This window comes from Centroberyx gerrardi, chromosome 16 (genome assembly GCF_048128805.1).
Source record: "Centroberyx gerrardi isolate f3 chromosome 16, fCenGer3.hap1.cur.20231027, whole genome shotgun sequence".
Classification (NCBI taxonomy): Eukaryota; Metazoa; Chordata; class Actinopteri; order Beryciformes; family Berycidae; genus Centroberyx; species Centroberyx gerrardi.
This window is the reverse complement of record NC_136012.1, coordinates 13,371,516-13,398,333: the sequence shown is the minus strand read 5'-3', so window position 1 is coordinate 13,398,333 and position 26,818 is coordinate 13,371,516. Positions and strand designations below refer to the sequence as shown.

The window sequence follows — 26,818 nt, the reverse complement described above, 5'->3', positions numbered from 1 at the left end:
CCTGTTCTCTGAGGATTTGTCATACATTCCAGACAGCAACAAAATAATATTCTATTTTAAACAGAACGGAGACACGTAAATATTTTAAGAGATTTTAACAAGCTGAAAAACTATCCTTTTTTTTTTATCTAGGCCAGGTTGAGATCAGCTTAGAGCTCATAGTCTATGCTAATTAATATCTCATGATCTCTCGAGATACAAAAAAAGATATATGGCACCGATCTGATTCACCTACATAAGCATCAGTTTGATTGCTGTTCTGTATAAATAATGCCCACTTTGCTGTCTGTGTGTGTGTGTTCAGTGAGAAATATCCTTTCTCTTGACTACAGACAGCAGCCATTTCTTATCTCTCAGAAATCGGTGCTCTGCTTGAAGCCTTAACAACTACTTCACAGTCCTGGATATTACGCCCAATCTGCCTCTAGATTTTTACTGTTAGGACCAATTAGGAAGATTATTGGCAACAACATAAGGGTTTTGTAATCTACTTTGACAGAGCCTGTTATCTATACGTGTCCTCATTTCTATTCTGGCTCTCTTCTCTGGTCAACCGTTCAATACAAGATCCAGCTGAGAAAAAAAAAAAAAAAAAGAGAGAAGGAGAAATGTGAAAGAGCCGGAAAAGCAGATGGGAGGATGAGGGAGAGAGAGAGGCTGCCCGAGGGTAGAGTCCTGATCATTTAGTATGAAGTACAGTTTATGTTCAAGGACATTTCCCTTTATGGATCTATCTCCATGGAAAATGGGATGATGGAAATTTTAAATGGTTTACTTGTGAAAGAGTTTTACAGTCACTGTTCATTAAAATTGTATAATATCATGTGGGCGGACACCGTGTTCTTTATTTAGAATTGCTGAATGCCATTGTATATTGACAAGCAATTGTTATGAATGGAGAATACAAACAAAATAGAAAGAAACATCTTTTATTTGACACATCAGTTTGCTTTTTGCTGAACACTTTTGAATTTCAGTGTTGTCTATGTCTGCAGCAGGCCTAACATATTGGCGCAGGTGTCAGCAGCACTCCATCACACTGAAACAGTACACTGCCCCATTCTAGACATTACACAACACATTTATTGTCACTGTCAAAAGTTGTGCCAAAAACTATGACCTGACACCTTAGCTCAAGTGAAATCCTACGCGATGCGACCTCACCGGCTGTTTCTCAAAGTTCACTTTATATTGAATCTATATTCTTCTCCCTAACATTATGACAGCATCTACAAATTTTATATTTTTCCCTATCTGCGTCTGCATTTCAATTTCATCAGTTGGATTTAAAATCGTCTGTTGGATTTGAGTGCCATCAGTTTGTGTGTTTTAATCTGAGGTATATGATGTGCAGACCTGTCCTGAGGCTATATCTGAAAATGACCCTCTATCTTTACTCACTCCTTTATTACTGATGTTATACCCGGTCACTACAAACTGCCCTCACAATGCCCTTGCTACAGTGGTGAGAAAACATTGGGCTTTGGCTGGCTAAAGCGTAATCCTACCCTTTCTCATGGGTATTCACTTACAGTAAGTGAGAGCGATCATCAAATATGCAACAGCTTGAACTGTAATACTGAACTGAGTATTAAGAATAACATTATTGTTTACAAAACACTCAAAAAATCATCCCCTACGACGGCAATCACAGTTTTTAGAAAGGGCATGAGCCGCGTAGGCATGGTGCGGGCCTTTCCAAAGAAGCGCTTCACTGTAGAAATGCTCTTATATGTGTAATTGAGCAAAGAAATGCTAAAGAAGCACAATGAGCAAAGGAGAGAGGGCAGTGGGCTGTGAGTGATGTAACACCTTCCATCTCCTCTGCCCTCCCAGCGTGGGTGATTGAAATACTGAAAACTCCACTGCACAATCAATACACACACTTCATCTGGCATCTCTAGCAACCTTTTTTTTTTCTTCCAGTCAACAAGACCACTTAATATTTGAGCATCCTCCGCTCTCATCAAAGCCTGTTGCTTGCTAGCTTGACACAGAGCCAGCATTTTCTGAACAGGAAATTCCATACACCTACAACTGGATTGTCCTATAAGCTGTCCACGCCAGTCTTTTCCTTTCATAATAACGTTCAATGTGCTTTTCTTGTCCGTGTGGTTATATTATCTTTACGAGCAGAGGCTCAACTAAACCATCATTCAAGACAACAATTGAACAGGAAAACTATGGCATGTTCCCAACCTCATGGTGCAGGACACGTTTAATAAAAACTGAAGGAAATTAGATTTTCGTGTAACACTTCTTTCTTGTGCTGGGCTGCTCACATCCCTCAAGGCTGATAAGATGTCCAATTATTTGGTAATTTAGTTCAGAGGAGCAGGAGAGAGTCTGATCTGCTTGAGTAAGCAGAGGCAAAGTACAGCACTGTACATCACGGGCGCTCTTTGAAGCCCTTTTCTATTAGGCCCTTATGACTATACAGTCATATAGACACACTGGGTTCAATTTAACAAAATTAGCTCTTAGATAGAGTATTGTGCTTCACCAAGGCAGATGCAATATACAAAGGGGGAAAAAGTACATAGAAGGTATCAGTCTCCGTAGGAAAGGCTGTGGGGTTGCTGTGGTCAAGGGAGCTGGATCGGGTCTGGGGCTACAAGTAGGTGGAGCTGGGGCTTTTAGGCTGGGGCAGAAGCTGGACCTGAGGATGGAGGGTGGGGGGTGAGGGGGGGGTCAGGGGCTGTAGATTCAACCTGCAGATGAGGTACGAAGAGTCAGAGCAGCTGGTGGGTATTTGTTCATAGGATAAAAGCTGGAGGCTGGAGAGAGAGATGGAGGGGTAGATGAACTACATCTAGTGGTGCAGGAGTCATCAGAGAGAAAAGAGACGGGACGGCTGGAGGCTGGGGGTGGGGGGGCACTTGGAGTCGGGTTGGAGGGGGGCCAGAGGGGGACAAAGCCGGTATAGTCTCACTCACGGTAGAACACATATTCAGTGTAGCTGGTCCAGATCTTGTCGTCCGTCTGCTCGTGGGCAAAGGCGCAGGTTCCCGTGGAGTTACAGGCCACCATGTGAAAGCCCGCATCGGCCAGCTTGTCAAACGCCTGCTCCAGGAAGGTGAACTTGAGATAGTAGCGGGACGTGTAGCGCTCCGGTGGGCGGTCCGGGTCGCGGCTCTCGTTCAGCGTCTCCCCAAACACCTCTTTGGCCAGGGAGGTCTTCCCGCACACCATGATCCGTGCCACCCGCCGGAATTTGGCGTCGGTCTGGCTGTCACGGCCCAGGGTGTACGAGCCTCGGTAGCCAATTGTGATAAACCCGGACCGCTTGCCGTCCACAGCGCCGGGCACCAGACTGGCACAGGCGGCGGCGGCGGCGGCGCCCAGGGAGCCGAGGTTGCGGGCGGTGTCAATCCCAGGTGACGAGTCCTCCGGGTCGCTCTGACATCCCTCGTCGCCCAGGGAGTTCTGCTTGCTGATTTTGGGCGCGAGCAGCTTCACGAGCTCGGGCAGGTTGAAGAACTCGGCCTCCCGCTGCAGGCGCCCGCGCTCGGGGAAATGGTCTGGCAGAACCAGCTGCTGGTCGCGCATGTAGTCCAGGATGTAACGGAACAGGAAGCCGTCACGGTCCACAAAGAACCGTCCCTTGGTGTCCCGGGCCAGTCCTTTGGTGGACTTTCGACTGAACATCTCCCACAGCAGGGAGTCTGGAACGCTTGTAAGGGTAGAATAGCGGGTGATGTACACCTGGCCGCCAACGTTGAGCTCTATAATCTCTGGGAAGGTTACCTCCTCCCCGGCTATGCCACTATCCGGTAAAGCCATGTCAGCTGGGTTGTAGTTTAAAGAAGTTTCAGTTCAAATTGCACGACTTGAAACAATATGAAACCGTTTCGCAGCGGTCAGTGAGGCCTGTTGTCAGTTATACAGCTTGCAGGTCCTGATGCAGTGATGAGCGGATAACGGAGCGTCTAAACTGCAGCGCACAATTCCTTACGCGCGCGATAAAAAGCTCGCCACTACGTTCACATCAAAGCCAGCGGATACGAAGCAGTCGCACAAATAGCATCTACTCTAACTACAGGTTTTTACCATAGTGACTAAAACATAGCGCTGAACCTCAGACAGCAGAGGACGGAGCCGTTATGTCCATGTCCTTTACGCGTACACAGACGTGATATCCTGAAAATGAAAATCTGCTATTGACACCAAAATCGCAATTCTCCTAGCTGGAAATGCAGGGACTACACAACTGTCCATAACGACTTATTTCTCTAACTGTGGTCGGTTGTCTTGGCGCAAACAGGATCAGGTGGCCCAACTTCAATCAGGCAATCCATAGTAGGTAGTTCCTATAGGTGTCTCCTTAGTAAAAAGCCACATGGAGAAGCAGATTTCCCAGATGTAATGAGCGGTAAGAGCACTGATCAAGAAGATGGTCAGCTTTTCCATCACTGGCCCCAAAATGAAACGAGGTGGTCAGCCGTCCAACCCTTCTGCTCCTCTCTCGTGTCAGACTGTAACTCTGCTGCAACGTAACGGCGACTACAGTATTATTCATCCCCGTTAACCACACCTACCTGCAGATGACGTGTCTGGGCTGTGATGCAGGTCAACATATCTCGGCCTCGGCTATCATTTGACTGCGGATTAATAGGCAGGTAATTTATCTGCTTAATTGACTGAGGATAATAATGTGTGACAAGGTTTCCTAAACTTTTCTTTTAACGCCACGGACCCCCAAATATTGGCCAAGCACCTATTAGACCTCGGACCCTATTTGATAAGATTGTCCTAAAGTACCACGCCTGAGAAGTTTTTCGCTGTAGCCTATGATTTTTTCATTTTATAACGGTCTATAAGCTACTTTGTGTGGGAAGGTTACACTGAAAACCTATAATCCAAACAGCCATATTCTTGCACATTTTCCTCTTCCAACTTCCATGGAGTGAAATAAAAAGAAAATTATACTGCTTCTCATTTTGCCGGAGACCAATTGAAACCCCCTCAAGCACTCCTGGTGGTATGTAGAATATGCATTTATTTATGGGGCGCTTACAATAATGTGTCTATGTATGATGGGATAACAGTGACATCTAGTGAATGCTCAAAAGGAAATGCTTTCTCTTTGAAAAATCAAGTCTTAATGATAAAGATGGAGAGAGTTATTTCATGCCATATGGGTACACATGGATATGTCATTATTAAATATTCTAAACTGGTATTTCTCATTGGCATTTCAATATGGTACAGTCCCAATGTGTAATTCTTCAGTAAATCCTGAGTTAAAATAATCCACTTTTAATGCAGTGCTTTGAAAAACCATTGTTGGGATTGAGGTGCATCATATGACACAATGCAGAAACACACAAAGAGTGTAAACAGAACTGTGCCAACAGCGCACTGGTAGGCAGCATGGGTGAGTCAGAGAGACCTGTCATAGTCAACAGGCTGCTTGGTATCTCTCTCTCTCTCTCTCTCTCTCTCTCTCTCTCTCTCTCTCTCTCTCTCTCTCTCTCTCACTCTCTCTCTCTCTTTCTCTTCATCATGTGTGGTCAACACACCTTTCTCTGACTAATCAGCAGCCCCATTCTGCCTGGCTCCAAGCAATCTGGCCCTGATTTCCCTGAGGGGCCCATGGTCTCCAGTTGGCACCAGTACTAGCCCTGTCGCCGACAATCTGGATCTGCCTACACTGGCTATGTGGGCCACCACAGGATCTGGAGATAACAGAGGAGTGTAACTGTCTGCCAGTGAAATGAGTTGATGACACAGTCCCAGCTCCATTTGTTATTCCCTTAACTGAAATATGCAAGAGCAATATGTTCTTGTACACACAGAATCCCAAGTAGTCCAAAACAAAATCTCCCAAAAATATGCTCTGAAGCAGCACCATATCTGGCAGGCTAAATGTTTGGAATGCTTATCAACTTGCCAGTGACTGAAGAACCATGCAACACTCCCCCCCCCCCCCCCCCCCCCTCATATTTACTGTGGTATTTGTGTTTGGATCATCACCTTTTCATTCACTGACTGTAGGCAGGCTCAAAATCCTTGCACAACATTAGCATCTGACCCTGGATTTTCGATGGCAGTTTCATTATTCTAATCACATCCAGGCCAGAGCCCATTGATCCTCAGAAATATGGACAAAAATGACTACATCAAGTAAATTAGTTTGACCTTCTGCAAAGGCCGGATTATCTGTGTATGTCTGTCAATTCTCATCACAGTGATGGCTCCTCAGAGGCTATTAAGTGTGTGGTGTGTGTGCCTGTGCCTGTGTGCGTGTGTATGCATGTTTCTGCGTGTGTATGTCTGTCTGTCAGTCTGTCTGTGTGTGAGTGAGTGTCTCTCTGTGTGTTTGAAGCTCCACTGATGCAAAAAGGGCGGAACAAGCTTGTAACCCATGGGAGATATAGATAGAAGATCGGCATACACAGACAGGAAATGAGAAAATGTATTTAGGCTGCTGCCGTTGTGCAGTCACTGTTAATAATTCTGCCTGTATGCAGAAAAAAACAACCTGACATGCTACTCATACTGAACTCCTGCTGGATAATACAGTGAGAAAGAAGGGTTACTTAGAGAGGATTTCATGGATGTGTCTGCATATTGATCTCCTTGTCCTCAGCGGTTTTGCTGACAGCTGCACCAGTAAGTGATTTATGGGAGATATTCTGTGGAGGCAACAAAAACGGACAGGCTGTTGCATCTATTTTCTCAGGTGTTTGAGATGCCCATGTGAACTCATCTGCACAGCTTCATTTCCCCCAGCATGAGGCATCATACATCTTCTGTGACAGGAGACAGAGAATGTAAAGCAAGGCATGTCTTCAATACATCTCTTTAACACATATGGTTAGATTTCTCTACTAGTGTGCCACATCCTTTGTGGGTCTCGGTCGAGGCAGAAGATGCAGTTGTGAATTTTCTTTTTTCGATGAATATGAAACTGAGTCAAGAGTTCACAGCAGTGACATTGACAGATCTGCAGCTGCACAACTGATTGACTGATTGAAGGTAATCCAAGGAGGAATCCAGGAACCCGGGATGAAAGCAGTGTGATATTTCTACGTCATCAGCTCATTCATACTCTGTAAAGAAATTAATTGAAGTCGATTCTCCTTTTGATAAGTGAAGAGGTTTGTTTCTCAGCACCAGCAGGAGGCGCCACGCACTTTAGGCCTTCAAGCCGGTTTGTCCATGGGAACTTCAGAACACATACATCGGCCAACTGTATATCCGTCCATTACATTTCTTATCAACAAATGTTGCTGAATTAAAGCTGTTTAAAAGCACATTGCTTTTTCTTGAAACAAATAAAATGCCCGCTCTCTCTGCCACAAAAGGTTAGACAAGAAGTGGTTTAAGGGCTACAAATAGCACGCATTGTGCAGTCATTGTCAGCTTTACTCAGAATCTGTGATACTGATAGATGCTCATTCAATGAAATCTTATTGAAATGGACAGACCTCTGCTGAACCAACCTACTGCAATGCTGTACAGGAAATATCTCCTTAGTTGTTGACAAAATGCTGTTAGTCAAGGGAATCTCTACCCAAGATAGAGAGATATCAACCTATCTAGCCTGGAGAATCAATACTGATGTAGAGCAGAGCAAACCTAGACTCCAGCCTGAACAGCAGCTTCTGTTGGAGTATATCAAAACTACTACTCTCTAGTATGATGCTCCCTCAGGTAGGCCAACAAATCTAATGGTAAGATGAGAACATATGGAACAATGTAACTGTTCTGCACCTTCATTTTGATAAAAGACTAAACCAGAGAACCAGAGAACAGACAGGCTGCCATCTAGAGGCAATTACTATTTGCAGGACAAAAAGGACAAACAAGTGTAAAAAGATAATTGTTTATTTTGGTTCCTCCCCACCAGTAGTTTATCCACAATCAGACTGAAAGAAAAATAGACTAAGGTACACGAAATGCATGGATCTTTAATATATACCACAATTAATTTTATGGAGACAGCATATGTGCATACTTTTAAGACTAATGCCAATATGTCGACCATGGAGTTCAAGGGTAATCCCATGCTTGGGATTCGGTTACGTAGGACTAGGGTCTGGGAAACTGATGTTAGTGAGCACAAACAAACACAAAACCCAATCACTTATCCATAAAACAGAACGGATGGTTTCACTCACCACTTTCAATGACAAATTCAATTTTGATGGAATAATGGTACGTTCCCACCTGCTAGGAGACAATACTCAAAACACTCTTTATCCACTCACAAAGTTCAGAAATTGTTTATTATCCAGGGACTATATATATTATATATATACTCCCCATACATGTAATTAAAAGAAAAAAAACGGTAATTAAAGTGCTTTCTACTGACTCAAACATACATAATCTCTGAGAGAATGGTATTGATACAGCATGTTTGAGACTTAAAAATCACTTGTTTTCTGATTAGCTGAGTTCAGTGCTTGAGGAATAAAGACCAACAGATGTAAGGCATGATTGCAATCAAACGGTTAGCTGAGAGAGCACATACGTGTCATAGGTGACATCACACATAATGCATCTTCCAGTGGCAGTCAGATACAACCACTTCAGAGGTTACCAAACATTCTGAAGTCAACCCTCTGTCAAGCTCACATAACATTAATACATTGATTAATAATCTGCACCATCAGAGGGGAAAAAGCAGATTACTGTCAGAAACGTGTTGTTTACACTAAAGGGATATTCCACTAATATATCAACTGCACCTTTTTTCTTTTCTAGACACTGCTGAACTGACCATTTATAAAACCCAGATTCAATTTTTAGACATTTTTAACAGAATACACATTATACATGATTATTTTAATGGCACTCCATGAGTGTTCAGGCTTGGGAGAAAAATCATAGTGTACAGAAGTACAACTGTTAGATTTATGAATATCCTTTTAAGGTGCGTTATGTATGTAAACATTGTTCCAAACCATTTTTGATCGCACAAATGGCCCTGCCCCTTGAATTGACATGATGGCATTCAAAACAAATGTCAGGGTAAAAGCTGGTTAGTTAGTAAGGGGAAAGAGATACTAGTTGATACTCTGGAGGCAAATTTCTCCTGTACTCATTCCACATCGTCTGAAGAACTGGCATGACGTTCACAAAGCACCACTTTCTATATTACAGGACACAGTCATCATCTTGCAGCATTTCAGCTGAGTGGGTATAAAAATATAGAAATTTGAAACCCTGAATATATGTTCATATGTGATTTTTCTGCAACAAAACAAGACAAAATTTACAGCTGTCCCACTAAGTGTATACACTTGCTTTTTTGAATTCACTCCCACCTAAAAATGCGTTCTTGCATTACCCTTGGGGGGGATTAGACCCATTTCACCACAGAACACAGAATGGTCAATTAGAATGTCGTCGTTGTCGTCGTCATCAACAGTTTATATCCGTCATTCCTTTGTTAATAGACTAAAATTACTCTGGATGTGTGACACAGATTTACTCGGGAGAGAGGAGTGTGTGTTTGTGTGTGTGCGATGACATTACATCAACATGTCTTTGTGATGCCTGGCTATGTGTTGGCTCTTCTCTGAAGGCCTCCTAAAGCCCTTGGTGCAGTAGTCGCAGCGGTGGGGGTAGTCCTTGGTGTGGATAGAGATGACATGGCGTTTGAAGCCAGAAGCGTCCGTACTGTTATACTCGCAATACTGGCACTGGTAAACCTTTCTACCACTGTGTGTCTTCATGTGCTTCTTCAGCTCCGCGGGCTGCCGGAAGCCTCGCCGGCATCGCTTGCACTTAAAGGGGAGGTCCTTCGTATGCAAGGACAGGATGTGGCGACTCAGGGTGAAGGTGTCGGGAGCGTTGAAGTTACAATGCCTGCACTGGTGCACCTTGTTGCCCTTGTGTGTCTCCGCGTGTTTCTTCAACTCCGAGGGCCTGTGAAAGCCCTTCTCACACACGTCACACTGGTGGGGGAAGTCCTTGGTGTGCACAGAGATGATGTGGCGTTTCAGGTCACTGGAGTTGGTGCTCTTGTGCTCACAGTGCGGGCACTGGTGGGTCTTGTGGCCTTGCACCATCTCTATATGACGCTGGAGCTCCCGTGCATCAGCGTAAGCCTGGGGGCAGTGGCTGCACTTGAAGGGCAGGTCTGCGCCATGCTTACTCTTGATGTGAGTCTTTAGGTTGGACTGATCTGCACAGCGGAACTCACAGTGCGGGCAGTGGTAGGGCTTCTCGCCCGTGTGGGTCCGCATGTGCTTCTTCAGCTCAGACGGGTGACGGAAGCCTTTGGCGCATTCCACACACACGTGAGCAAAGTTCTTACTGTGCACTGCGAGCAGGTGACGGTTGAGCAGGCCCTGCTCGGCCGTCTCATAATCACAGTACTTGCAGTGATGCAGTTTGGGCTCCCGGTCCTTGACAATGAGCTTGTCAGAGCCCAGGGGGCTGGACTCATGGTAGCGGCGTGTGTACTCTGTGTATTCGGGAGACCGCTCACTGTGGTGGCTCAGCAACTTGTGGCTCTCCAAGTGGTTGTGGAAATTGACCTTCTTGTTGGTGGTGAAGTCGCAATCTGTACACTGGTACTTCTTCTTTAGCAGATGATCTGGGTGATTCTTCATGTGGCATTTGAGGAAGCCTCGTGAGCGGAACTTCTTTCCACAGATGTGGCAGGGGTAGACGGTCAGAGGCATGCCATCTGGGCCAATGATGACAGCTGGGACAGAGGTTTGAATGGATAGCATGTATTAGTTTATAATACTGTGAATGACAATTTATAAACTGTGTAAAATTCTCCCATGATTTTCACAAAATTATCAAATCATAATAGAAAAATTGGAAATTTTGGGGTCAACCAGTATGTGCAATGTTGCTCTGTCCTGCAGTACAAAAACTGACAACTTTTAAAGCCATTCCCATCATCAAACAACCTTCTAAATCAACCCCAGTGTTAACAGCTGTTCATACCAGTCTGACACTGCCGCGTTTCTCCCTTCTTCTTTTTCTTGGGCTTGGGTTTGAGAGCACGGTTGGCGCCCAGTCCCTCTCGGATCTGCAGAAAAGGCGTGGCTGTCCCATTCTTCACTGAATCAATGCTGTTGCCTGTACAGACATATCAGTTCACAATCAACAGAATGGAAAACCTCTCTCATCATGAAACCTGCTCAGAGAACCTGCTTGTTCTGTGATACTTCATGCTATAAAAGTGGTGTACATCCAAGCCATGACGTTTACCATAAGAATTTGCCCAGGACACGGGCACAAACATCTTGTTGTTTAGGGAGTCATCTAGCTGGACTTCCTGTGCTGTAGCCTCCTCTTCCTGATCTACTACCACCTCCATATACACCTGCTCAGCCATGTCTCTTTCATCTATAAAGCCACAGAGACAATCTGTTTAACGCCCTCCTACTGATTTACGACCACTCAGTGGGACCTGGCTGACGAAGTGTCAATTGAAAGTGCTTGATCAGGGAATTGTTTCACAAGAGTACGTACTGATGTCATCGTCATCATCATCATCACTGTCGTCATCATCATCCTCCTCCTCTTCTTTTGGATGGTTCTTGACTGCCATGTACACCATCTTGTCACGGCCAACTCCCAGTCTGCCTGAAGATGCAGCCTCCAGGTCAGGATGGCCATTCTGGTAATCATCCTCTGTTATTACCTCTGTTCCCCCTGGAAAAAGAATGAAATAAAAATAGAAAACATTTAGTCAAAGCCATGATCCACAGACACTTGTTCAGGGAAGAAATCTCTAAGTATTTACCTTCATTGCAGAAATAAAAGTACTATGATATATTGTCAGCAGATTGTGAAATTGGTTACTCTAAAAGCCACTTGCCCAAATCGTCATCTGCTTCAGCTTTGAAAATGTAGACTTTGATGACCTCAGATCCATCCTCCTCTTTGACTTCCTTGTCTTCCATTACCTCAGTGCTGATCTCCAGGGGAGTGTCTCCTATGTCCAGCTTCTCCCCAACCTCATCCACTACAGTGACACAAAAATAAGTTCCTTTTATAGCCTTGGTTATTCAAAATTGTATGTTAGCAATGACAAATATTACATTTCACAAGAGCAGTGTTTATAAATCAAAGGTGTGCTGCCATACAGCAAGCTGTGTCACTCACAGGAGATCATGAGGTAATCCTCAGAGCTGCTTCTTGCATCATCATCCTCATCTGTCTGCAGGGCGACAGTCTCAGCTGGCAGCTGCTCATGGATAATGGTCTCAGAGTTGGCCTCTGCAACCATCACTCCCTCAGACACAAGCTGCTGGTCCAGGGTGTTGTCCTGGTGCTCAGACAGTAGTTCTGCAACAAACACCTGGTCTGGCATATCATCATGGTGGTGGTCTGGGTCCTGGATGAGGTCTGAGGTCAGGACATGGTGGTGATGGGCGTCCAGAGCTTCCTCTATAGCGACCTCTGTCCCCAGAATATTATCAGGCATGATCACACTATGTTCTGAGGTCACCATGTCTTCATTAATTTCATGGCTCTCTACCCCTTCAGATTGTAGGCCTTCTACATCCACCTCTAGACCTTCAACAACCTCTGCTTCCAAGCCTTCCACCTCCACCTCCTCCTCAAGACCCTCAACAACATGAGCTTCCAGGCCCTCAACGTCTACCTCAGTTTCCAGGCCCTCTACCACATGTGCCTCTAGACCCTCCACTTCCACCTCCCCCTCTAGGCCCTCAACAACCTGAGCCTCAAGCTCTACCACTTGGGTCTGTAGACCTTCAACCACTTCTGCCTCCAGGCCCTCCACATCCGTCTCTAAGCTCTCCACCACCTCGGTCTCCAGACCTTCCACCACCTCTGTCTCCAGGCCTTCCACCACCTGGGTCTCCAGGCCCTCCACCTCGAGGCCATGCTCCAGCAGAATGCCCTCGTCTGTCATCACGTCAGACAGAAGCATACCTTCGGGCACAGACACCACAATGTGCTCCCCATCGATGTGAGCCAGGCCTCCCATTCCCGCAACTGCAACAAAAATACATGAAGGGAGCAGGCAGATAGAGATGCATGACAAAGAGCTTTAAATGATGGAATGACAATAGCATCTGGCATTATTTCTACAGCAAAATATAAACTATGATTGCATCTATGAAATTAAGTGCTGTTTACACTATAATGGCAGTCATCTAACCTACATGTCCACCTACCAAAGTCTTGCATGATCATAGTATGGGGCATCTTCAGCTCCTGTGTGTGTAGCTCCAACACCCCGCCGCCTTGGTCCATGTCTTTACTCTGTAAAAGACTGGAAAATACAGTATACATTATGTTACGCAATTACTTCAGTCTGTCTGTGTGCAATACTGAACATGAAAGTGAATGCAGCAACTGACAAAGCCAACTAGGCCAATCTGATCGAAAAGTATAATACATACCTTCACATTTGATGCCGAGACTCTCTAGAATAAAACCAATTGGTTATTTATCGTGCTTCCTTCCATCAGGGGAAACAATCCTTCTGACAAGGGAATACACAAACAATTGGTACAAATAAGCATGTATGCAGCATGCTGATCATAGAATTATAATGAGCATGCTGTGGGTAATTGGGGTTTGTAATAGTCTAATAGTCTCATAAATGCAACCATATTTATTGTCAAACATTGTATACATTCAGTACTGCAACAAACAGCCTACACTTGTTGTGGCATGTTATTTAGATGTAAGCTTCATATTAGCTTTTTTCACACCACTTATCAAAGCGTGGCTGTAAAAGTGCACTCACTTTATTTGCATGACTTGGATTTTATCATATGTTCTGGAAATTACTGGTGCGACCACAATATTAACTGCCTTGGTGCGACCTTAGTGGAAACGGCGGAAAACCCCTGTCTGATGCCATTGTAGTGGATGGCGGTTATGTTTTCTGCCCACTGGCTCCACCCGCTGCCTGCCGGGAGCACTACAGGCAGCTCCAACCTTAAGACAGATACACCTGGAGCTAGTTGAGCTTGATAGCCGGAGCGCAGTTGAGACAAAGGGCTGCCAAGCTCAGTGTGCAGGGGAACGACCTCACGGACACTGGAGTTAGTGGCTTCTGGGAGAGGAATGGTACTATTGCTTTGTCGGAGGAAATGCATCGTCGTCACATGACGGTCCAAAATGCCCCAAGTCTCATGTCTGCAATGATTCGGAGTATGTGTCTCTATTTTTCAAAGGGTGGATACCTCATTATGGAATGAAGCGCTTACAATTTGTGCAGCCACACTTTTGTTATTACCTATCCGTTACACTTAAACAGTGAACAAGTCTTGCACCCAGGACTCTTTGCAACAGACTACACATGCTCCGAGTTTATGGCCGCCAATGAATGCACTGCAAACGTTATGCAATGCATACTAGGGCGGCTACCGCCCTCCACCCACTGGGGCTAACTAGCAAGTAGGCTAGGGCTGTTCCTCCCATCGCCATTTTGTTTAGCACAATGGCTAATATAAGAAATTAATTAACCGATCCTGTATGGGCATTTAAGCACTCCCTCCACCGTATGATACAGTATTCGTGAAATAAACAACACCAGGAACAACTCAATAAATGTCCCTAGTTTGTTTTCATTGCATTTCGCGCTTATTTGCGCGACATTAACCGTCTGGTTGGCTAGCTAGCTTGCTAACCTAGCCACAGCTGCTTGTGCCGCATTATCTACCATGTTGTTTTCAGAGAAGGCTGAAAGAGGCCCGCTACGGCCGACTGGGCCCTTGCGCCGTATTCAATATACGTTTCTAATCGATTCTAAATAATTTTACCTGATAACGACGTCTTCCGAGTCTATCGGCGATTCTCCCCCTTCTCGGTTTTGTCTGTTATTGTTTTGGTTTATTTTTGACGGTAAGCTAAGTGCGGCCTGCAGTTTTGGATCCCCGGGCACTCTTTGCTAGGCCTCGGCCAATCAGGTTGCTTCCTGACAAGCAGAGGGAGGGCGGGGGGCAGACAATGCGTGGCCTCGTTTACCGCTGATCCCTTACTATTTGCGTCATGCATAAGAGAGCAGAGTTACATTAACAGTCATTTTGTTGATGAGAACTTATTTATTGGACACTCTCAGTTACAAAATTGATACATTATTAGGTTACTTAATAAAACTTTTCATGTGGTTACTGACTGTGCGCTCTGAGTCGGTGTGCACAGATGAGGCCTGTAGGCCATTTTGTCACAAGTGGTGGGCAGCAGTGAGCATTCATTTGACAACTGGTTGATAGCTGCACCCAGCAATTAACCAGGAGATGGTGTCAGTAGGGCTGTTGCTTTTACCTCCAGTTTACTGCTGTAGTGAATGATGTGACTGATATGCCTGTGATGCAAATACACATTGGCTGCATGTATTCTGAATTAAAAATAATTAGACATGCAACTATAGTTTCAGGGTAGAGTTTATTAATTTTCATAACAGCTCCTTATTTTCAGAGGCACTCTGCATGAGGGTGCATAGCTGTCTATAAGGCACAAGGCCTTCGTGCATAAACATTTTCTTTATTACAGTGGTATCCAAAAGCAAACACTCAAATCCACCTCTAGATATGCAGTAAAAATGCCTGGAAAATGCAGTACCATAACAGTACCTTCTTTGACTAAGATTACCTCTGGAATTAGAAAGAGTGCTGCAGCTGAAATGCACCTTGGCACAAACAATAATTTTCCTCTTTTTATAGTAGTAGTTATAAGGGCAGTGTGGTCTACAGAAGTTGCATTGCTGTGTCAGCAAAACACAAATACAACACAAATCTAAAGAGAATTTCACAATGAACCACTCAAACATTCATAAATCCACACACAGATCATTGTGGGAGATTTGGAAAATTGGACATATTGCAATTACATAATGATGAAAAGGCTGCTCCATATATTGTAGAGAAGAAGAAAAACAACAAAATTGAGCATGCAACACTCATGTCACCTTCATCTAGTAGGAATTCACACAGAAAAATGGACAAACCAGCCATGTCTTCATTTCAGTTACAACAACAGGACAAAGTTATTACAACTCTTATTGTTCCAGCAGTTTCTCACAATCACCATAAAAAAATAATTGACACCAACAAATCTTCTGGAAGCTCTGAATTGGTCCATACAACAAGTGGAGTGTGTATGTGTGCCTTCTCGTCTCGCTGCACCTCCCCCCCTCTCTCTGTGTCTGTGGGGTGACAATGTTTCATGCTAGGGAAAGAGATGACTCTTAACTACAGATCCAGTGCAGCCCAGTGCTCCAGTCTGAATTGGGGGACGACTGAGAGGCAGTACAGTACACTTGCGTACAGTGGTTGTGTTCTTTGCACTACGTGAGGTAAAGGAGAGAGGTGAGGTGGAGGTTTCAGCAGTGATCATCCTTCATCACTGTTGAGACTCAGTAACACCCATCTTTCCACGATTCATCTGAGATTTTAGTCATGCCCAAAGACCTGTCAATAAAATATGAAGTTAGTCTTCAATTCACAGTAGAGGCTATACACATGAAGGTAATTCATCAAGTCTGTGAGTTACACTAATCCAACATTTGCTCAACAGCAATTAAAAAAAATGTATAAAAACTGTGACATGCATAGAGCATGAAACAAATTTGCACTGGTTAAAGGATGCAAACCACACTAAACAATTTCTCTACATCTCTCTCATTCAGTCGAAGCGCTCACCTCCTGGGCGGCTGTGAAAGTCTGCTCCTGGTGGATGTCGTGGGCGCAGCCTGTCCTCGGCCCACTGCCGGCCTCCCTGCCCCGGTCGAGGCTCTCCCTGGTAGATAGGCCCCCCCGTTGGCGGAGCCTGGCGACTGGACCCTGCGGACCCCTCCTGTTGGCGGCGCCTGGACGACCGGCAGACCTCTGGACTGCTGACGAGCCGCCGTCATGGAGCCCACGGGACCCATGGCTTTCACTGGAGCCCGGAGGGACAGAGGAGACTGGCCGCTGCTACGTAGCCGACTACAAGTCATACCTTGAGTGGAAGAAAGGCATGGTGGTATAATGGAATTTCTTTCAGACAGGTCGGAAAATGGCATAAAAAAAGTAGCTTAGAAATACATCAGAAAAACAACATGAATTGTCAATATAGTCGAGTTCCGAACCCCATTTGTGGCAGCAAGGAGTTGTAGGCAAGCCTGTACCTTGGCAGGGACAGTACTGGGGTACCAAAGGTAAGTGTGGAGCAAAGTGGGGGAATACCTGTGTGGCAGGTGGGTGAAAGGGTTCTCTGGGTGGTAACAGGGTGAGGAAGGTTACCTGTACATAACCTGGGGTGTGTGAGGGAGGATGAGTAGCCAGGGAAGAAGGGGGGCAATGATTGGGTAGTTTTGGAGAACACATAAAAGTAGCTGTGACCCATGTATGGGTTGGTTAATAGATGAGGACACCTGTGGTTTTGTAGCAGTTTGGGGGTGGGTGAGGTTGTGGGGTAGGTGTGACGATGTAGAGGGCCATCTGTAGGGCAAATGAGGGTACCGACTGGTGAGGGCCAGGTGAGGAGGGTAGGGTTACCTGTGGAGGGGGAGTGAGTCAGGCGGGACATGCGGTTGCCAGAGCTCTGGAGGTTAGCCTCCATGCTGCGGCTGTTTCTGACCGCCTCCAGGGAACGCAGGCTGGTGCGGGGGGCCAGATTAGGCATGCTGTGCCTCAACTCCTCTGGAACCACACATACACACCACATTCAACAACAATAGTGTTAGAGCTGCACAATATGGAAAAAAATATATTGTGATATTACAATTGTGATATGTCTTACGATATACCTTATTTTTGCTTCAGGGCTACATTTACTAATGAAGTGGCTTAAGTTCTGCCACAACAGTATATTGTATTCCAACATTAGTTTAACTTTAAATTTGGCCATGGTAATCCTCAGAATCAACCTAACCAAGTGCACTGCACACTGAATGAAATCTTAAATAACACAAACTCACTGTAGTGTCTGAGCATGTGATGTGTGAGCATGTGATGAATAAAACAAACAGCAAAAAGGAGTCCCTTCATTTGCAAACTTTGTAACTAAACAAACATTTATCTTTGCTGATATTCAGCACGGCACGGGACTTTTCGGTAGAGTCTATCTTGACACAGCGCTAGTGTCACACAGCAGGTAAATCTTAAATAACATGGAATGGGGTGACTTGATTGGTCAGCATTCACTGCACATGCAAGCTCTACGCATGACCCTTTTGCTTGCATTTAGAACAAATGGAAAGACACTCCATATAAAAAAAAAAACAACTTGCAGCCATTGCGACATTTACATATTGCATTCTCTGATATCGCAATATCAATATGAATTCAATATATCGTTCAGCCCTAAATCGTACATATTATTATGGTTTTGGTACAACAGCAATCTTTGAGTTGGTGACACTGATCTGTCTGGCTTGCACCTACTGTATGAATACTGCATGCTTACTGATAAATGCTTACCCTCACTCTTGGCAAATTTGAGCAGCTCTGGGCTGGGGCCCTGGAGGGAGCGTCTGGGTGTTCTTGTGCGTGGGGCGCCTAGTCGACTGCTGTATTCCTGGCCGTGGTTGGAGGTGGAGGGAGACAGGCACCGGGGTGAGCCCAGGGGCGAGGGAGTGAAGCGATGCCGACGTTGGGGCAGGGAGCAGAATTCATCTTCTTCATCTTCCAGACTATAGCTGTCAAACTCCTGGTCGCTGTATGTGCCGCCCCGGCGCAGGGACTGCAGGGAGGCTGTGGAGCTGCGCCGCGACGCAGAGGCCGAGCTGGAAGCATAGTCCTGCCTCAGACCTGACACCAAAAACACACACCGAGTTAAAAAGACGCCTGTGCACACGCAGAGCCATGCAAATACATATACACACAAAAAGGGAACTGAATGAACACCACACACATTTGGGTACAAACAGGATCTATCTGAGGCACAAGCAAATGTTGGCACAAAGCCTGACTTTGGTTTGTCTCTTTCTTCATCAGCTACCTGTCATATACAGTACTGCACTCTTTAGACTTCATGGCTGCCATCCAGAACACCATGTACATAACACCTGTACTCACTCTCCTCCTGTAGGCGAGCCATGATCTGGACGTCAGTGAGGTCCTGCAGCTTATAGCCCATGGAGATGGAATCATCTGATGTGCTGAGCTCACTGTCTATGGAGGACTGGGAGCTCAGGGCTGAGTGCATGCTCATGAGGCCTGCAAACACAAAGGGATAACTCTGTTACACACTGCATCTCTCCCCTCGAAGGCAATAAAATATAGATCACTCTTTTTGCAAGTTATTTCCACTTCATTCAGGGAGAAAAACGATTATGAATGTGAACAGAGTCTGAGATTCAGCTATGGCTCTGTGTGACAATCAGATGTGGCCCGTGTTTGGATGAACATGCTCCTCCAGCCCAGACACCCTAACTTCACCCCAGCCTTGTCCAGCGGCATTAGTCCCGAAAGGACTGTCTGCTGATGATGCACAGGAAAAGCTGTATGCAAAGTTCTCCTGCCAGGCATGTCTGTCTGACACACAGGCCCAACACTCAGACTGAGACAAACCGGTAATGACAACAACATCCAGGGGCATTTGGTTATGTAAAAAGTCTGGGATTAGACAGGGTCACCGCCCACAAGCCAAGCATTTACAAGTTCATGCAAAGATTTGTTATTTATAATGTTTGCACAACAACATGAGCATTGTTGGCCTTTGCACAGCTTGGTGCCACATATTGTGCGGCACTGTGTGGAATAACAAGGGTGCAAAGTATATGTAACCATCACCACCATAAAGCCAAGCTCATTAATATCACACATTTCAGGGAGCTTAGTAATGCACAACACAAGATAATGTGGTATCTTCAATGTCAACTCTTCAATATTACTACTCAGATCCTTTGAGAAGACATTTCGATGCATTAGTGCACATTTCAAACACATCAGTTGACCTGCATCCTTACAACACCTGACGTCAATCCCAGTGTTTTTGCCATGTTGAGCAGAAATAGAGGAGCACAGTGTGTTAATGTCATGCCATACCTGAGCTGCCACAGGTTAGTAGGGATTTGTTAGTTGATTTGTGGTACCCAGGAGAGATCAGGCCCGAGCCTGCCGAGCCAGCCTCCGCCGATGGGCTGCTGTACATGTTCCTCCATCGAGAAGCTGCAGAGAACCGGAGGGGAGACATTAGATATCCTATGAGCACATCATATATGCCTCAATAGGATGAGTCATACACCAGAGTAAAGAAAGAAACAACATAAAGGACAACAAATGAAGTGAAAGTGAAATCAAGTCTCATTAAAGAGCGAAGTTCAATGCAATAACTTCATACAGTATTTAGCTAATGTGATATACAGTGTAATAGCAGGTGTGCTCTTGTATACTTTATTTTATATTGGCAAAAGGTTTGGACAACACTTAAGCTGGCTGTACATAAAAATTAAAAATCCCAAAAGCATAGATAGGTAGGTCATTTCACACAAGAGTTTTGGGGACAACCCGGCAGATATCTTGCTTACATAAGTAACAAAAAAAAAAAAAATCAGGGCATTATCTTCTTTACTTTCAGTTATTTCATACACCGTTACTGTTGGCTCTGTCGTCAGGCCAGATGTATTGTTTGTTTGTCCAAAACTTGCTCTGTGCCACCAGGCAGTTTCATGGCCTTACAGCTGGGTAATGGTGCCATTTAAAAAGGAGAGCTGACCCAGGGGGAAGGTAATCCAACCCAGCCCATGACTTCATGCGGTCATTCAGCCCTGGTGTGAATAGCTTTGTTGTTCAAGTTCCGCAGCATGCAGGAAGTACGAGCTGCGAGCAGGATAAATAATGAATAGGGTGTGTTGGATCAAACACAACTTCTGTCCACACGCAGACATACGCACGCGCTGTAAGTTCTTCAGCATGATCATACGCGCGCACACACATGCACCGCCGAGGTGAGCTGTAAATAAGACTGCAGTGCATTCACAGAAGGGGGCAGACGGTCGCCCTGTAGTGAATGTGCTGAAGTAGGCGCCTTAGAACTTGATCATGACTTAGGCCAGGTGTCTCTGAGGCGGTGACACAGGTGACAGAAGACCTTTAGACAGGAATGGGATTGTTCAGAATTCAGGCTGCTGTTGTTGCTTAAAGGTTGCTATAGACTGAAGGTATGAATTAGCTTCATAGAGAAGAAATACTTTGGTTTGGGTATTTTGTATTTGTTATTTTACCTGACAAATTATGCATTTTTTGTGTTTTATGTGCAGCACATTGAATTTGCTTTGTGTATGAAATAGCGCTATAAAAATAATGTTTGCCTTGCCTTATAAAGTATCATAAAAAAAGTGTTTAATGCAAAAAATGCATGGATATTTTAGTTACGGTTTAATGTGTTATAGCAAAGGTCTACGACACTGGTATAGCTTATATGATACTGAATGCATACACTGGTCCAAACGGTTGATCAGGGTCCGACAAGCCACTTCTGTCTCTGGGCTCGGGTGGTCAAGAACCTTCCGACACCACTTCAGCGGAGACTCTGGGCCTGGTTCTGCCACTTGCTTTTTTGGAGACACATACAACCTGAACAGAGAAGGAAGAAATGTAACACATTAAAATGAATATTGAAAGGAAGAGGGAAAGAGAGAGAAGGAGGAGAATGAGCAAAGCAATGAGGAGACGGAAAACAGAGGCAGAGAAAAAGAAGTACGAGGCAGAAGTAGAAGTAAAGAAGTAAGCCTAATTTACATTTTATTGAACTTGCTTGTCAAGAACGCCTGCCACTAAACGTAGAGCAGAATGTTTGGATAAGAACAAGCCAGGAGCTTAACGTTTTCCACTGGCCTGTAAAGTATGCACCTAATAACACAGGGTGTGTAAGAGACGCATGACTTAGGCATGACTGAGCAGAGGCAGAAACACATTATCCATTCAGACCACTTAATCACCTACGGATCGCCACTGAAGGGTTATCTCACAAAAGGACTCTGTGAAGGAGTAAAGTTTTCACATCAAACAAACACCCAGGCTCACAAGTGTTTTGTCTGAACTGACTGATATAATCAGAGCAAACAGCAAGTGAGTAAATACCTCGAGTAAGTGGTGCAGCCTGCACCCCATCACAGCCTAAAACAATCTTGCTCTTTCTACCCCGTTGAGCTGAGGTCGGTCCAAATCTGTCCTGTCTACTCCTGCCCAACATATCAAGCTTCAGTTACATCTCAGCCAAGGTAGTGGCTAACCACACTCAGCCCTGGCAGCAGTGGTGCTACGCTCTGTCTCCTGCATTATCCTATCTCTAAATGAGGCGTCTTCTGCTTGGGCTCTGCGGTCACTCTGCATTAAATTCCACTGCAAGAAGACTCAAAAACAGGAGCAGCGCATCCATTAAGGACCAACATGCCAGCCAAGCCTGCTGGTGTCTCCGATGCGTTCTCTGAGATTTGTCCAGTGTTGCCCCATGCTAGCGTCTGGCCCCAATGACAGCAAACAGCCATTGGTCCACCAGAACGTTTGAACCGGCGGTCACATGGGCTGGGCCTTTGAGTCGGACACACAAAGGCCCACACTGACTGGTTCTGGACCAATCAACTACTAATCATCTTCCCATTGGGCAAACACAAAAGGGCCCATCTCCCACTGGGATGAGCAACAATGCAGACAGCGATATCCAGGTCACACGTCCTGCCGGAGAGCATAGCTTCTGGGCGGGGGGGGTGAGAGCTACTTCTAAAAGTCAGGAGCGTTGGAGTTTAGGACGCTCTCTGTGTCTTTTAGGCCTACATGTGGAATCTAATAGGTTGGAGGCATCTTGACATGTAGTTTTTGCTAAGTTTACAAGACTATAAAGTTATGATTTTCCATAAGTAAAGATACAAAGTAGGGAAAAACGCCTCCCTCAACTCAAACAATTTAGTCGGAAACGGAGTTAAATCATACATTTGTGGACACTCATATAGAGCTTTTGGATTGTGTGTCATTTGGGAGGCTCACTCTTCTCTTGCACAGATGGGGTCCTACTTATCTAAAGCCCACAATGACAACAGTTCCTTACGTTCCTCTTAGCGCCAATATTTCTGTCTCTGCTCCAGTCTCGGTCACAGTGGGCCCCCCCGGATCACATGCCGAGCAATCCCACCCAAAGCAGTTTAGCCAGGCAGCAGCGTCCAGCCCAGAGCAGATCAGATTATGTCCCTGTGTGGATTACTGGATGTTGTGGCTATGATAACCTCGCGAAGCACATATGGTATGGCTAATGATGCCGAAACTGAAAATAAGTCATGAATGGTTTGGCCGTTAAGCCCCGTGGCTGAGCTGCTAAAGTAGCTACCAGGAAAACAATATGCTACCTGTTTTAGACAATGCAAAATGGACAGCGTAAACAATACTCCAACACAAACATGTCTTGACTGATCTCTGGCAGCACGAGGCAAAATAAAATTAAGATGGCTTATTTGTAATTAGCCTTCTATTACTGTTCCTTTTGGGTAATTAAATCCTGCTTATTCAATTCCAGCAAATCAGCCAAGCTCTTCTTGTCCCAAAACAAGACTGCCTGGAATTTGGTAAGCATCAACTGGACCAGCACTCAGGAATGAACTAATGCCGATATAGCTTTGTGGATATTTAGGACATTGTATAACAAGGCTTGGGGATTACAGATCTAGGCCTGGTCAACTCAAATCACACACATCTGAAGTGAATTCCTAAAACAAAACAAACCCCAAAAAATGGTTGTTTTCTGCGCCTAACGCATTTCTCACTCTGTAAAGGTCTTGCCAAGCAACAATAAAGAACAGTCGCTTTGTGTCCAACTGAAATCTGCCAAGCAAGCGGCAGTTAGGTCATGCTTGTTGATTACCCAGCCTATCAGAGCTACTGTAGTCTGCAAGAGCCGAGCTCAGCTGAAAGGGAGCACCAGCCTCCTCCCGCTCCTGTATTCACATGTCAACAGCTCCCGGACTAAATCACACAGCCTTGGCAAACCAGGATGTTTTCCTTTCCTTTGCTGCCTCTGCCTCACTCCAGTGTCCACCTTCTCTCTCACTTCTCCATCACTGGCCCCTTCTCTTTCCCCCCTCGCCACACATTCAGAGTTGCTGATCAAAGAGTTTGCCACTGACAAGCAGAGCTTTGCGTGTACAAGAATAGCTCAGATAAGACTCTCCTCGCTTCTGTGGATGGGAGAAAAAGAAATGCTCTCTCTGCCAAGCATTAAGTCGAATTTCAATTCCAAATAACCTAATGCTACAGTCACTGTCCCTTGGGGGAGTAACCCACTTTAAAGAGAGGGGTTAAACTGAACAGCCACAAGTGACTCATCTGGCTGCAAGGGCTGTTCTTCGTATACACACGCACACATAACAGACAATCCCGAGTGTGGCATCAGTGAACTGTGTAGACAGCATTCACCACGTCTCTCCACTGAGGCTAAAATCATATGCTCTACATATTTTGTATGTTCCTCATCTCTCTCATCTGCAATGATTACAAAAACGGTTCATCTCTGACAGAGCTAGATGAAGGATAAAACAAACAGGTGGGATAAGGAGAGGCTGTCAGAGCATAACTGGAGACCAGAGAGTGCAGATGATGAAACCTACCAACTGTCCTCGTCGTCTACCTCTGCACACTCATCTTCCAAATCTAGGACGTCCACTTCGTCCAGGGCAGTTTGGTCCACCCCTGAGTCGCTCTCTGCAAGTGTCTCTGAATCATAGCTATCCTGAGAGGGGCTCTCCGGCGTCTGGATTTGCACCTGGCTCTGTCCCGGTCCATTACTGCAGGGCAAGGTCAGAAAGCCCCCGCACGGCCCGCCGCCCCCCTCTTCCTCCTCCTCTTCCTCCAGCCTGCTGGCCACAGGGAGAGGAGACATCTCTTCGCTGCTGCTGCTGTCCGGCGGCGGCGACAGCTCAAAGTCTCTGTTGCCCAGCTCACCGCTGTGCTCCAACATGAGGTGGGAGTTGGTCACCCCTTCACAGGACAGCCTCTCATTGATATTGGTGCCAGCTGTGAAGTTGCTGTTGCTGCTGGCTCCTCCGTGGAGAATGTTCTTGCTTCCCCTGTTGCGGAGCGTCTGGTTCTGGACCTCCAGTCTACGAACGAGCTCCTGCAGCTTGCGCACCTCCTCCAGCTCCACCCCTGCTAAGTCCTGCTCCTCCTCCTCCTCGTACCCGGGCTGGGAGGTCTCCATGAGGCCACTGGAGCTGCCATTATCAGGCTGTTGGACCACAGTGGTGCTGTCCGGGACCACCATGCTCCTGCTCTGCTGGGAGGAAGGAGTCACACAATGATAACACAGCCAACTGCTAGCTTGATCAGTTACAACACAAGAAACACCATGGGGGACCACGCTTGATAGGGCTACATGCATTCACATTACTTGTTAGTAAATGCACTATTACAGTATCAGCCCCTGTAAAGATTGTAAACAATAGAGCAGCTACACAACACAAGACAACTGCAAACTAGAGAGGTTTTCAGTAAAATATCTACTTCAGAGACATGCAAACCGTTTGGACGGGATCTCACCGCTTCCCCACCTTGTCCATAGTTCAACGCGCCACTGATAACGCTAACTAACGTTAGCTAATTTCAGCTAGCAATCAATAATTACCTCACGCCAATCATTTTGCCGTAGTAACTCTGCAACTGCAACTAATCCTAGCTAGCTACTGATGCACTGCATCAAATACAATCCCGAGCTGGGAGACTGCATTAGTTGTAATGAAATATATTAATTCATAAGCACGTTTGAGCAGTTTGGTTAACGCTAACGTAGCTTAGCTCAGCTAGCGTGCTAGTACAGTAGCAAAACAATCCTACCGGTGAGTGAGCCGTGTTGTCCCTGCGAGGTGATTGATCTTGCCCGCTGGTCAGAGCTTAAACTCTTCTATGCACCAGTGATTGCATGAATCAAGCAGCTAATTACAACCGCTGTCTATGTAACTCGTTACTGAAATGGTCCAAAGCTGTATGATTGTCTACACGCCGGAATAAGCCTTAGTTAGTCCATGTCCTCTTGTTGCTACAGCTTCCCCAATAGCGTTCACCATCTCTATTTTGCTAACTAGCTTGTTGATAGACTTTAGTTAGCCCAATGATCAGACCTACAGCAGTACTAGACCCTCCCCCTACGTGTTTTCCCTGTTATTTGGCGCCCCCTATGGGACGCATCTAGTACCGCGATCTCAGGTGGTGTAGTCCCTATTGTAGGCACCAGGTGTCGCTGTTTGTTAAACGGCGGTAACATACCGTTGTACTAACGGTGAGGAACACACAAGTTCAATAAATCATCGGTAATAATTAAGAAGTAATAATAATTGTCATTCTTCTGTCAATAAAAACATTACTTGGACAGAAGGTAAACCATCGAGTAAAGTAGGTGGTTGTTAAGCAACACACAAGTAAGTAATAATATATAAATAGTCTGAGTGTATATAAATAAGTGTGAGTGGTCAGTTTTGGATACTCACTGTCAAACTGGACTCCAATCAGAACAGAAACCCGGAATCTGTTCTGTTCTCAGAGTCTATCAACCACAGAAAAATAGTAGCCTATGTGCTCAGGCAAGTAGGCTATAGATCTGGAAATTAGGAGGAAGTCTGTATATATATACTTCTGATTCCTTAAAATTAGGTGATGAGAAACCTGTGGACCTGGAAAAAGTCAATGACGGCAAATCTGTATTTTTTCAAGAGCATGTGTTAACAAGCAAGCAGATGTGCTGAGCCTTCCTTGTCTTGAGGCATTTACACTGTGGCTGTATATTATTCCTCTATGTAGCTGTGGCCAGGATAGTCAGGTGAGTATACTAAGGTGTGGTCTGAGTAAATACTACAACCAAAACAACTTGTGGTGTGTAGCCTGGAATGGATATTACGTTGTGGAAATTAGTTTATAAAGTTTATTTTGTTGTATCAACTGCACATAATAAG

At 45.3% G+C, this 26,818-nt stretch overlaps 3 protein-coding genes across 6 annotated transcripts; all 3 read right to left on the bottom strand.

Annotated features, from left to right (window-relative positions):
* Positions 1-913: 913 nt before the first annotated feature.
* kctd12b (potassium channel tetramerisation domain containing 12b) lies at positions 914-4,453 on the bottom strand. Its single transcript, XM_071916946.2, has one exon. It carries the CDS (start codon positions 3,781-3,783, stop codon positions 2,929-2,931), a length of 855 nt encoding a protein of 284 aa, XP_071773047.1. The 5' UTR covers positions 3,784-4,453; the 3' UTR covers positions 914-2,928.
* A 3,366-nt stretch (positions 4,454-7,819) lies between these two features.
* On the bottom strand, positions 7,820-14,863 carry znf711 (zinc finger protein 711). 3 transcript variants are annotated; one of them, XM_071916942.2, is made up of 9 exons: positions 14,724-14,863; positions 13,353-13,435; positions 13,125-13,222; positions 12,085-12,942; positions 11,798-11,944; positions 11,449-11,631; positions 11,185-11,322; positions 10,918-11,052; positions 7,820-10,666 (listed from the first exon to the last, which is right to left on the bottom strand). In XM_071916942.2, the coding sequence occupies exons 3-9, from the start codon at positions 13,201-13,203 to the stop codon at positions 9,486-9,488; spliced, it is 2,721 nt and encodes a 906-aa protein (XP_071773043.1). In that variant the 5' UTR covers positions 13,204-13,222; positions 13,353-13,435; positions 14,724-14,863; the 3' UTR covers positions 7,820-9,485. The 3 variants fall into 3 exon arrangements, with proteins under 3 accessions (XP_071773043.1, XP_071773044.1, XP_071773045.1); XM_071916943.2 differs by having other exon boundaries at positions 13,353-13,432; positions 14,724-14,832; XM_071916944.2 differs by lacking the exon at positions 11,185-11,322.
* Positions 14,864-15,329: 466 nt separating this feature from the next.
* LOC139925542 (SLAIN motif-containing protein-like) lies at positions 15,330-25,940 on the bottom strand. 2 transcript variants are annotated; one of them, XM_078289248.1, is made up of 9 exons: positions 25,707-25,940; positions 24,485-25,149; positions 21,328-21,464; positions 19,935-20,057; positions 18,963-19,103; positions 18,366-18,695; positions 17,442-17,585; positions 16,605-16,902; positions 15,330-16,373 (listed from the first exon to the last, which is right to left on the bottom strand). In XM_078289248.1, the coding sequence occupies exons 2-9, from the start codon at positions 25,135-25,137 to the stop codon at positions 16,319-16,321; spliced, it is 1,881 nt and encodes a 626-aa protein (XP_078145374.1). In that variant the 5' UTR covers positions 25,138-25,149; positions 25,707-25,940; the 3' UTR covers positions 15,330-16,318. The 2 variants fall into 2 exon arrangements, with proteins under 2 accessions (XP_078145374.1, XP_071773066.1); XM_071916965.2 differs by having other exon boundaries at positions 24,485-25,146.
* Between the last annotated feature and the right edge of the window lie 878 nt (positions 25,941-26,818).